This window comes from Sorex fumeus, unplaced genomic scaffold (assembly GCF_029834395.1).
Source record: "Sorex fumeus unplaced genomic scaffold, SorFum_2.1 ptg000045l, whole genome shotgun sequence".
In the NCBI taxonomy this organism is placed as follows: domain Eukaryota; kingdom Metazoa; phylum Chordata; class Mammalia; order Eulipotyphla; family Soricidae; genus Sorex; species Sorex fumeus.
Window position 1 is genome coordinate 16,811,383 of NW_026606102.1, and position 12,486 is coordinate 16,823,868.

The 12,486-nt window shown below is 38.5% G+C and overlaps 1 protein-coding gene across 9 annotated transcripts in view; it reads right to left on the reverse strand.

Annotated features, from left to right (window-relative positions):
• ELAVL4 (ELAV like RNA binding protein 4) overlaps nt 1-12,486 on the reverse strand; it is a 104,052-nt gene that overhangs the window by 50,318 nt on the left and 41,248 nt on the right. For all 9 annotated transcript variants that reach the window (XM_056122439.1, XM_056122440.1, XM_056122437.1 and 6 more), the window contains one exon: nt 6,949-7,189. In XM_056122439.1, coding sequence (XP_055978414.1) covers nt 6,949-7,189 — 241 coding nt within the window. The remainder of the gene's footprint in view (nt 1-6,948; nt 7,190-12,486) is intronic.

Consider the following 12,486-nt stretch of genomic DNA (forward strand, 5'->3'; position numbering starts at 1 on the left):
AATAGAACCTGGGTTGGTTTCATGTAAGGCAACACCCTACCCGCTGTGCTATTGCTCCAGCCCCGGAAGTAGTCAATTTAATTTAGCAAGTTTAGTTAGTTTTTAGAAAACTTCGAGGGATAAACTATAAAGCAGGGAACTCAGAATTAGTATATAACTCTGGGTTCAAGTCCCAATTCCTCTATTTTGAAGCTAAATCACTTGGGCAATCAATTGTTCATCAATCTAGGTTTCTTTCTCTATAAAATGAATGTTTAGAGATTATATGAAAATTCTTAATAGCACAGAGTACATGCTCACTAAACATTGGCTAGTATTATGAATCTCAGAAAAAACCCTCAGTTTACTATTTAAATGAAATTTGAAACATCTAATATCGTGCCCAGAATATACATAAGGCACAGAAAAATGGACAAAAACTACTGCTATTATTTTCATTTGTCTCTTCTAGGTGCTATGCATTATGCCAAATAAATTCACCTTAGGGACAAATTCATATCTTAGGAGTTGACTAAAAGTACATTCATATGTTAGGGGTTTTTCATGCCTTTTTTCTTTTTGATTGATACAGCTGTTTCAGAAGTAAAACTCAACCAGATTCCCACAGTATCACTATACATCCACTTCCTTGAAAGTATATGAGACAATCAACAACCCTATCTCTCCTCTCCCTCTTCAACCCAAGAAGCCATATTCCAAATAATGCTTCCTGGTCTTGATGACAGTCTAGTACCCACTGTTGTAGTTCACACCCCTCACTTACCACTGAGAGGAACACAGAAGATTATCAATCAAAACTGAGTTGGTTTCTTTAGAGATGATTTCAGATATAAGACAAGGGCAAAGTATTCACCCTGCTGTCCACAGTAGTGAACAGTTCTTTTATGCTTTGCTCTTTCCACACTGAATAATAACATTATATAAACCCAAGCCATGTATTACAAAGAAGGAAATAAAGAGAAGAATTAAAGGTGGTACTTAAGAAATATCTGTTAATTGGAGCACAAGTCTAACCAACTTAATTTTTTGGGTATATTTAATTAGCTTAATTTGGCAATGCCTCTTTTTATTAGATTACTGCTTCCAAAGAAGCATTGCCCAGCTCTACTCCCTCTATCCAATAAATGGAGGAGTAAGAAAAACTTTTGTACTTGGAATGAAATTTTGGATTAATACCTTCTGATGTACCCCCTTATGCTGGGGAGTAAACCCAGGGTCTCACAAGTATGACGCATGTGACATATCAAAAAGCTGTATCCTCAGCTTCTACTTTTATTTCCTCTACCTTTTTTTCTTCTGGTTTGCTTTTGCTTGAGACCACACCTGGTGGTGCTCAGGAGCTACTCCTGACTTGGTGTTCAGGGGTTGTTTTTCGCTGTGCTTAGGGACCATGTGGGATCAAATCTGGGGCTCCCACAAGCAATAAATGTACTCTAGTTCTCTGAGTCATATCTTGTCCCCAATATCCACTTAAATCCTACTTTGGAGAGATAATACATTGGGAAAAGTGCTTGCTTTGCATGTGGCCGACCTGAATTCAATTCCTGGCCCTACCTATGATTTCCATTACCCCACCAGAAGTGTAGTCTGAGCACAGAGCCAGGAGTAATCCCTGAGCACTGCTGGGTATGGCCCTTATACAACAACAAAAGTGCAATGCAGCATTCTGGCCTTACTAGCTTTAGTCATACACTGAGCCACCTAAATCTACCCTGGCTATGCCATGTTTCCTCTCCTAAAATACTGATCATCTCAGAACCTGGACTCAACAATGCAATTTAAGGTCTGACAAAGAAAAGGGCAACAAAATGAAAAGAAACACTCAGTTTTTTGCAGTGCAGGGGCATGATACAATTTCCACTAGGAATCTGATCTTTGCACAGGTTTCTAGGTGGTCCATATCCGTGTGAGCCGAAAGCTACTTCCTGTCTCTCCAGCGGCAGAGGCTGCAGACAGAGGCATCAAGAGTTCACAGCTCATGCAGCCCATCACTGCTCATGAATGCAATTCTGGACACACGTTTAATCTGTCTGGTACCTACTTTATTCTAGTGTTTTCTCCCAGTTAGAATAACAAACAAGCAGACAACTCCCCTACCCCCAACAATCCTATTACCAAAGTGGTGTTTGGATGTAATAACTTTGTATACCAAGGGGATACAGAGATAATATAGTGGGTAAGGCACTTGCCTTGCATGTGGCTCACCGGTGTTTAATCTCTAGCACTCCATATGGTCAGTCCAATAAGCCCTGCCAGGAGTGATCCCTGAGCATAGATCCAAGAGTGAGCCCTGAGCACTGCTGGACTGTGCTCCCACACCATAAACAAAATGAAACAAAAACAAAAAAACCAATCCCACAATCAGAAAAAAAAAACCACATACATTACTGAAATTATAGGAAAAAATTTTAAAAATTAAAAAAAAACTAAAGCAACAATCCTAATATCTGTGATGAGTAACAGATGTTCAAAAGAACTAGAAGTGAATCAATCAAACCTGATGATTTCTGTGAATTTGGCCCCTCTCTGAGAAGCTAAATCGTGTGTCCAGTAGACAAAAAAAATATTATCTCTGCCCCCTATTATATATCAGAGTCTTTTTAAGGCATTGTGCTTTAGGTAGACTCTCCAAATTATAGTAGTAAACAACATCTCCTTGCTCACAGGAATATAACATTTTAATGGGGTATGGGTTAAGGGTTAAGCAAGGATCTTCATTAAACTCAGGCCCCTTGCATATGCTTTTCTATAAAAATTGTGCTTTTGGAAACTGGGAGTAAATCCTAGGGTGAATCCTAGCTCCACCATCTGTTAATAACTGTGCTGCCTGGGTATGTGAGCCAGCCTCACCAAGCTTCAGTATCCTCATCTAAGAAAATAGATGCTGTTCTCAGTGTTAAATAAAATAATGCATTTTCAGAGATCAACAAACATCTAGCATAAAATAATTGATAAATGAAGACAATTAAATCCTCAGCACCAAACACCTTGGTCCATCCAGAAATTTCCTCTGCTTTCAAATGGAAGACTCATCAGCAATCCATGACCATGAGTGACAATACCAGCAACAAAGTTTCTCTCTTTTTCTCCTTCACCCACCTCAGTGTGTGTGTGTGTGTGTGTGTGTGTGTGTGTGTGTGTGTGTGTGATTGAAGAAACCAGTCAGGACTTCACTTCTCATTTTTTAAAGCATAACTTTTAAAGGGAATTTATTATATTATTACATTTTCTTTCAATTTGGGCTGAAAAAATCTTAATCTTAAGATTCTTATCTCTTTGCCACTCCCTACCCCCAAGTCCTCCCACTGGGTATTTAGAACTCCTTGTAAACTTCACAGGATCCAGATGCATTAAAGATCTGTAGGAGGTGTTAAAGGAAAAGAGGAGGGGGGTCTGAGATGTTAAAAATCAGGGCAACAAAAATACCTATGATGTCATTTACCCTGACTTCTGAACCACTAGCAACCTTTCAATGTGCCTGGTGTGATACCTCACCTCTCCCAGTCTGTGTTATGACTTAACCCCAAAAGAAGGCCTCACCGCATCTTCCACTGGAGCTATTCCCATTCTTTCCTCACCTCCCCAAAGTCCCATCTCTCCCTCCTTCTCTGACTTTTAGCGTAGCCAATTAAACCTGAACAACGGGTGGATGGAGGAAATATGCTGCATCTATGGAATGATACAGCAGGGACCAGTTTCACTGTTAATTTAAAATGCTAGAATTAATTAGGTAGTGTAAATGAAGAATTTAATAAGCACTCTTTACAACCACAAGTTCTACTTTTATTAAACACTGCTACCAAATGAGGGCAAATATCTCTGGTCTCTCTATATTTTCATGCCTCATTCCCATAAGTTCTCTGCAAATAAAATCCTTTTCTTGTGCCTGAATTTTAAAAATGCATAATTATAAATTTATGCCTGAATTGTATTTCTACTTTCAACCCAAAAGCTTATTCTTTAAGCTCAGATGCTACTGTATGCTTCTGCTTGTACTGGAGAGAGTGCTAAACAAACCAAAGTTGACAATTTTGGTTTTGTATACCAAATTAAAGGCTGTCTTCGAAGCTGTCACTCCTATTCAAATCTACTCGGTGAACTACCAAATTAGCATTCTTTCAGTAAAGGAATCTGCTTGTTTAAACATGTGTCTTTAGAAAACAAGGAACAACACCATGAATCAGTACTTCTCAAAAATCTCACTATAGCACTAAGGAAACTCTTTTGAAAAGGTGATTAATAATATTCACTAATATAGCTAGCAGAGTCCCTATTTAGAAGGTAAGGCTACACCAAAAATATACTTTCTATACAGGAGTGGGAGGAAGAATCATATGGTTAACTGGCTTTAATCTGGTTTGAATTATCACACTATTATATAAAGATTATTCAAGAATCTAAACATTGACTTTCTGAGAGCATCGGCAGTTCTGCTAAAGGATAGATGGTGCAATACTCTGTGGCAAGATCATCGAAGTCATGGTCCTATTTCAAGAATTTCATGTACTTTGTTCAAGGCACTCTCCTTAAAACATCTGTATCCAGAACTAACATACCTGATTACTGGAGACCACAGTACATTGTGCTAAAAAGTCTATATCCATCTCCCATTTAATCCTCACTATAAGTTCTTGCAGAAAGGACAGCAACTTTACAGATGAGGAAATTATGTTGAGAGAGTTATTTGACTTATTTTTTAACAGTTATTTTAGTTTCACTACTTCACAAAGTACTTAAATTTGAAGTGTCACTCAAAAATTTGGGGACAAATTCACAAATAAATTAAAATTAAATATAAAGCTACATTCACAGACACATATATACATATGCATATATATACACCTATATGTATATATATGACTATATATTGGATCCTCTGGTTTAAAGTCAAGATGATGTTCCTCCCATGGTATTTAAGGAGTTTCCTTACTTTTCTTTTTCAGGGAAGTAAATAGTTTTTTATTTAGGAAAATGACAGACGGGGAGAGACCTATAAAGTAAAAGAAAGGAATTACAGGATTATAGGGTGAGTGATATAGCCATATATCCAAAACATAGATTCAACAACACTGAAAACATGAAATAAAAGCTGCAACCACTGGAACTCTGTAATGTGCCTGTCAAACTGAAGGGGCAGAGTTGGGGGCAATACGGGAACACTGATGGAGGGAAGTTGACATGGTGATGGGACTCGTGTTGAAATAATATAAACCCAAAACTCAATTATCAAAAACTTTGTAAATCATAGTTCTTTAATTAAATAAGCAAAAAAGAAAGAGAAAGGGAGAGAAAGAAAGAAAGAAAGAAGGAAGGAAGGAAGGAAGGAAAGAAAGAAAGAAAGAAAGAAAGAAAGAAAGAAAGAAAGAAAGAAAGAGAAAGAAAGAAAGAAAGAAAGAAAGAAAGGAAAGAAAGAAATTACACATTCCTTTTTGGAATGTGGACAATTCCAGAGTGGAATCCACCTACTTTCTTTTTTTTTCTTTATTGGAAAAAAATTACCAGCTAAATTTTCCACAGAAATGACAAAAGCCAGCATTCAAAACCAAGAAATATTTGAAGTTAATATGAATAATTTTAGGAGCATGCTTCATAGCCATTATGATGCAGTCTAATTTTTTTTTTTTATTATTAAGGAAACAGTCTTATTTCCTGGCCTTATATAGACAGTGGGCTGGAGCAATAGCACAGCGGGTAGGACATTTGCCTTGCACGCGGCTGACCCGTGTTCGATTTCTCTGCCCCTCTCGAAGAGCCTGGCAAGCTATCGAGAGTATCTTGCCCACATGGCAAAGCCTGGCAAGCTACTGTGATGTATTCGATATGCCAAACACAGTAGCAACAAGTCTCGCAATGGAGATGTTATGCTCGAGCAAATAGCTGAACAAAGGGAGGACAGTGCTACAGTGCATACAGACAGTACAGGGGTTAAGGTTCTTGCCTTGCATGTGGCTAATCCTGATTCAATATCCAGCAATCCATAGGTCCCCTGAGCACCACCAGGGTTCATTCCTGAGCAGAGAGCCAGAAAATAGCCGGACAGAGGGATAATAAATAGGGTAATTCACTAGCCTTGCATGCAGCTTATTCAAATTCATTCCCCGGCACAACCCATAAGTGATTCCTGAGTCAGGAGGAAGCTCTGAGCACTGTCCAGTGTGACCCGCCCATCAGCACGCCACTAAATAAGGAGCCTTACTTTCAATAAAATTACAGGACAACTTCTCACAAAGGACTATAGCAGCAGTATCTGGTAAACTTTAGGTCCTCAAAGAATGACTGTTGGTTAGGAAAAATATTTCATACTGGAGCTATAAGCCAAATCTTGAAGTAAAATGTTTCACATCAAGTTATAAGTCTCTGATCTCTCAATTTAATCTTTAAAGCAAAGCAAAGAAAATAAAATAACTTAAATGCAGATCTTCACCAAGCACCTCCCTCCTACTGGAGAGTCGTTTTATTCCAGAGTAATCTGCTATTCTTCAGCAATACTTCTCCCAGAGAAAATGTGCAGCTATATCCCCCAAACACAAGTGTGCCGTGGCCCTCTTTAAGACACTGTGTCAGACTGGACACACACAAATCAAATGTTTGAAAGGCAAAGATTATGCAGACTAACGTGGATCACAAGGCAGAACTGAAAACTAAAGAACAAAGGGAAAGAAGGCAAGGGTGGCTGATTATGAATAAAGGGGATAAAACCGAAGGATTATTTCACATAAAATAAAAAGGAGGAAGTTTCAAAACGTATATTTGATTTTCCAATTCTACTAATCTGTTAGAAGGTTTTGCATAGTGTGAGTTCATGACAATGTACCCATGTTGTCCTTGAGTATGAGAGACGCTATGGACACTCAAATGCATTCCCAAGCATGTGCATTTCTGTTAAGATCTGCATATGTAACAGCACAACACTGCTGTGAATCCCACCTAGAATATTGAAGAGCATACCTGTAATTTTGTCTCTCACAAGTTTGCAGGATTCTATTTCACCAATGCTCCCAAAGAGACTCCTGAATTCCTCTTGGGTCATATTCTGGGGTAAATAGTTGACTATGAGGTTGGTTTTGCTGTCATCTGTGGCTGCCCCTGTCTGCATGGGAGAAGGACAGTTTCTATTGTTGCTGGAGGGTCCATTGCTTGTATTGGATGTTGGGCCATTTGACACCTGAGGCTCCATGGTGCTAATTATCTAAATAAAAATAAAAAAAATAAAAATAAGCCTTTTAAAATTCCAAGACACAATTAAAGTCCACTTAATAATTTTATTTTATTTTACTTTTTGAAAGAAAAGAGAACAAGATAAAGCAAGATGGAGCATTAGAGTCTGGATTGTGAACACAGCCAATTTAGAAGCATGTTTTTAACCAAAATGTTAAACTCCCCTTGCTATTTTTAGGCCAGCCCATAGATTTTGAACACAGACTAGAATGCAGTGGGAACTCTCCCATTATTTTGTTAATGAAAAGCTAATTCCTGTTTTCATTACACAATCACTCTCAGAAATGTATACTTAAGCCACACCAAATTATAATTAAAATGTAAAGTAATAATCATGATTAAAATTATAGTTCCATTAAAGCTGAAAAAGCTAAATATAGAGGGCTATGCTCACAAGATCAAATACAGTACCTGTTTATTAACTATCTCATAAAGTAAAAATGACACTAAATTAAACGGGGGCTGATCCATATAGGGAAGGGTTTAGATTTTCACTGGTGCTGAATCACTGATCAAACTTCAAATTTCATAAGCACATTCTGGGAAGCAGCAAAGCCATCTAATGATTTTTCTCCCTACCCTGGACACTCTTTTACTGTTTTTCCAGAACTTTATAAAACTGAAAATATATGAAGAAGTTCTAGCTAGTGTCTACCTTAGTTCTAATACAGATAGCTCAAAAAGAATTCTCTTTGGATTTAAATGTTTAATCAACCAAAGATTTTTCATGAATGTGTGAACATACAAAGGAATTGTAGCACTGTCTGTTTTCATTTTTGAAGATAATAAAAATTATAGATATGTTTAAGAACAGTAAAAATTAATTGTAGCACTGTCCTTCCATTGTTCATCGATTTGCTCGAGTGGGCCCACAAAGGAATAAAGAGATGAAATAAAATACATAATTACTAAAATCTATGGATTCCAGTTATTGGATTCTGTTAGGTTTGACTGTGATTTTGGTTGTTGTTGTTGTTATAGTAAGACTGTTTTGGTTCTGGGGCCATATCTGGCAGTGCTCGGGAGTATTTTCTGGCTCCATGCTCAGGGATCACTAGTGGTGGTGCTCAGGGCATCATACAGAATGCTAGGGATTGGACCTGGGTCAGCAGCCTGCAAAGTAAATGCCTTAAACCCTATACTATGCTTGTGGTCCCCTTTTTTCATTTATTTATTTTTATACAGGCCTTCAAGGCTGCAGTTATTGGTGCTAGGAGCAGGGAGAATGGATGCAGGGAATCAAATTCTGGTTTCATGAACATCAAGTGTACTCTCTAACCTTTGAGTTTCCTCCCTAGTTTGAGAAAAATATCTCTTAATCTCTACTTTCAAGGAGTTTCTAAAGGACACTGAGGTAAATAGCTTGCAGGACAATAGCATGTACTAGAAGAGCAATTAGCCCTACTTATAGAAAAGTACTAACCAGGCCAGACCCTGCTTAGCTTCCTAGATCAGAGGAGATCAGGCGCGTTCAGGGTTGTAGCACTGTGGGGCTGGAGCGTTAGCACAGCGTTAGGGCGTTTGCCTTGAGTGCAGCCGGCCCAGTGGAACCGGGTTCGATTCCTCCGCCCTTCTCGGAGAGCCTGGCAAGCAACTGAGAGTATCTCGCCTGAACAGCAAAGCCTGGCAAGCTACCCTGGCAAGCTCCCCGTGACATATTTGATATGCAAACACAGTAACAAGTCTCACAATGGAGACGTTACTGGGCCCGCTTGATCAAATCAATGAACGTTGGGAAGACAGTGCTACAGTGCAGTGCTATAGAAAAGTAGAGAGAGGGGAAGTGATGAGATAATACTGCAATAAGATTCTAGGTGGAAAATGCATTTTAGTTCATGAAGTCAGGTCATGAAGATGCTCTGTATGGAATGACAAACACGGTGAGTCACAAAACTGCAGCACCAAAGGCACTTAAGGGAATTAAAATCTAGTTCAAAACTCTCATGTTTGAGATGAATTTCAGAGATATTCAGCGACTTTTTTTTTTGTCATCACAGGAAAGTAGGGCAGAGTCTGGGCCTGCACCCAGGTTTCCTGCCCCAAATGCAGCCCATCAGTTCCACATTTCCATTCTATTCTAGCATCATTCCTTACTTGTCCTTTAAGATAAATGTTTTCCATCTCCTCTGAAACTGATCAACTCCTTAGAAATGGAATCATGTTCAGTCTTTCACTAGCTCTATGACCTTGGGCAAGGGTAACTTCAACTCTAAGAGTCTTAGGTTTTCTCATTTAAAAAAACTGGACTCATGACACCTGCTTTGCAAGGTGGAAAGAAGAATCTGATGATTTGGCGTATATAAAGTGTCTACACAATGCTGAGAACTAATTACCACTGCTGATATTTATTAGCCATTCTGTCATTTACCTGTTGTGACTTCTATATGACTCCTCCCCCCAAAACAATGAAGCATATTCTTATGTTCTCTACCTTTTATAGATGAAGAAAGCAGGATTTAAAAGACATCTGATGAGCAGTAATTTTCATTATTGGCTTTTCAGAGAATTTGTATGTAGTGGTGGTGGGAAATAGTTTTTTTAAATATAATATACATGTAGTATAAAAGTATACAAATCAGAATGTTTACAAAGTAAACACAAGTCACATCAGAATAACCGTCTTTGAGACCATGACTACATAAAGTATTTAATCTATTTATATATTTTGTGGTACTAGAGATTGAACCCAGGATTTCAAACATGTAAGGCAAGTACTCCACTGCTAAGCTGTATTCCAGACATGAGATCATGGCATGGAAAGCTACTGGCATCCCCTAAGTCTTTCTTGTGTAACTAACTTTCATCATTCATTCCAAATCTAATGATGACCACTATTTTAACTTCTAATCTATAAATTAGAATTCATCTGTTTTTGAACTCTACATGGAAACACTTTTGTTTGGAACCATACTCAGAGGTGTTCAGGGGTCACTCCAGGCTTTGTGCTCAGAGATTGTTCCTGGCAGTGTTTAGTGCTTGTGGGACTATGTGCCAGGGGGTTGAAACCCAGACCTCCTTGCAAGCACAAGAAGTGCCCTGCCTGTTATATCCTTGATCCACCATATGAACTTATATATTTTAACACATTATATTAGGATGTCACCCATTTTGTTAGATGTAGTAGAAGGTGGTTCTTTTCCACAGCATTATATGAAAAATCACATTTTATTTCTCTTCTACTATAGATGAACATTTGTTGTTTCTAGTTTTTAGCTATAATAGATGCTGCTGCTCTGAGCATTATGTAAATGACTTTTGGTGTACAAACATAATTCTGTTGGGAAATTCTTGGGAGTCTATTTTTTAGGTCATAGAATGTATATATATATATGTGTGTGTATGTACATATATATATTTATATTCAGCTTTAGTAGATACTATAGTTTTTCTAAGTGGTTATACCAACTTATAATCCTACCAGCTGAATGTGAAAGTTTCAATCGGTAAACCTCCTCAGATTATTTTTCCTTTTATTTTGTGCATATATTCTCATCTAAAGCTGAATGGGAAAAAGGAATAAGTAATAAAAAGGAAACTTTTTTTTTTAGTAATGGCAATAGGTGACTTAAAATTCTAGTTCTGTGCCTTATTAGCTATTTGATCTTAAAACAGGTTACTTCCACACTCTAATCTTTTGCTCTCTGTATATTGGAATAAATCTTAATGAGCAGGGTTATCTTGAGAATAAGAGTAGTATTATTTTGTATATGCTTTCTTAAATATGAGATAAATATATAAATATAAACATTCATATATAATCCATATATTATATACATGTATTATAGAACATATAAAACAAAGTAGAGGTATTATTGCTATTATTTTTCATTATGCCTCACAAACAGGTGAATGTTGCTCAAATTGTTTAGTCTTCTGGCAATCAGATAGGAAATACCCCTGCCCTCCAAATAAGTCTTAGAGCAGTCAGAGAAATAAGGTAGATTGAAGAAGGTGGGGATCTTCTAAAATTCTTTTCACATCAGGCAGGCAACGTAAGTGGCTTCTGGTCAAGTCTAATATTCAGGAAGACTGGTCCAGAGAACCAGGAGAAAGCACAAACGCTTCTAAGAATAGTCTGAACTCAAGACTTTCTTAGCACTAAGAGAAACTGCATCCAGAAAGAAACCTTTCACTACTGTGCCCTTGAGACCAGCCCCCCAGCCCCCCACTACCGTCCCCCCCCAAAAAAAAGGGTGGGATGAGAGTGGGGAGAATGTGTGCCAGGAGATGTTGTACTGCTGGAGATGATGCCGTGGAGCACCAGACAACTCCAGACTGGCAGGCAGGCTTGGTTCAGCTGAGCTGTCAGGTCTCCTGGATCTGTGAGGGCCTCCATTTCCTGCATCTTCTTACTGCCTCACCAAGTCAGGTATCCAGGTAACAAACAGGGAGCACTGACAACTCAACAAGAAACTTGAAAAACACAACACTGGTCCAGAGTTGCTCAACTATTTTTTTATCCTATTTTTCCTAGCCAAAAAAAAAAAATGCAGTCTTAATCTGCAGAACATACCTTCCCTTCCCTGTTCTTCACCCTTCTCACTTGACTTTTCTTAGAGCACCTCCACAAACACCTAAAAAATAGGCACTTAGGTGGCTTTTTGGGTGTTAATTATGTGATACAAAACAGAAAGTAAATCAGACCTAAGCAAGAGCTTGAGATTCCAAATGGGACCAATGGCTACAGGTCACCTGACAGAAGGGTTCATCTTCTATTCACTGGATGCTTACCTCAGACCTACACTATAAAAAGCCTGTCTTTACCATACAAACATCTCACGCAGGGTCTCCCTGCTCCTGAAAGGCCTAGGAAGCATCAGGCCGGGAGGGCCAAAGTCTAAGTAATTTCAGTTCCGCAATCAGCATTCTGTGTCACCTTACATCTTTTTTGTTGTTGTTGTTTTAAGGAATTTTAAATACTTTATTCTGTTTTCTCTTATTTGGTATTCCTAAGCATCGTACCCACATCGTACCTTACATCTGCAAGGCAAGTGCTGAACTGCTCCAAGCCCAGCCCCGGAAAATTCAGTATTGCTTGTCATCTGTCCTGACCCTGAGATTGATGGGGCTGTGTCCTTGAGGTGGCCTTCCTTTTTTTTTTTAATTTTTATTAGTGAAACACTGTGAGGTACAGTTGTAGACTTGCAAATTTTTGTGCTTTATACAACGATCAAATACCCATCCCTCCACAGTGCTCATTTTCCACCACCACTGATCCCAGTATCCCTCCCACCCTCCATCCCCCACAACCCACCCTGCCTCTGTGGC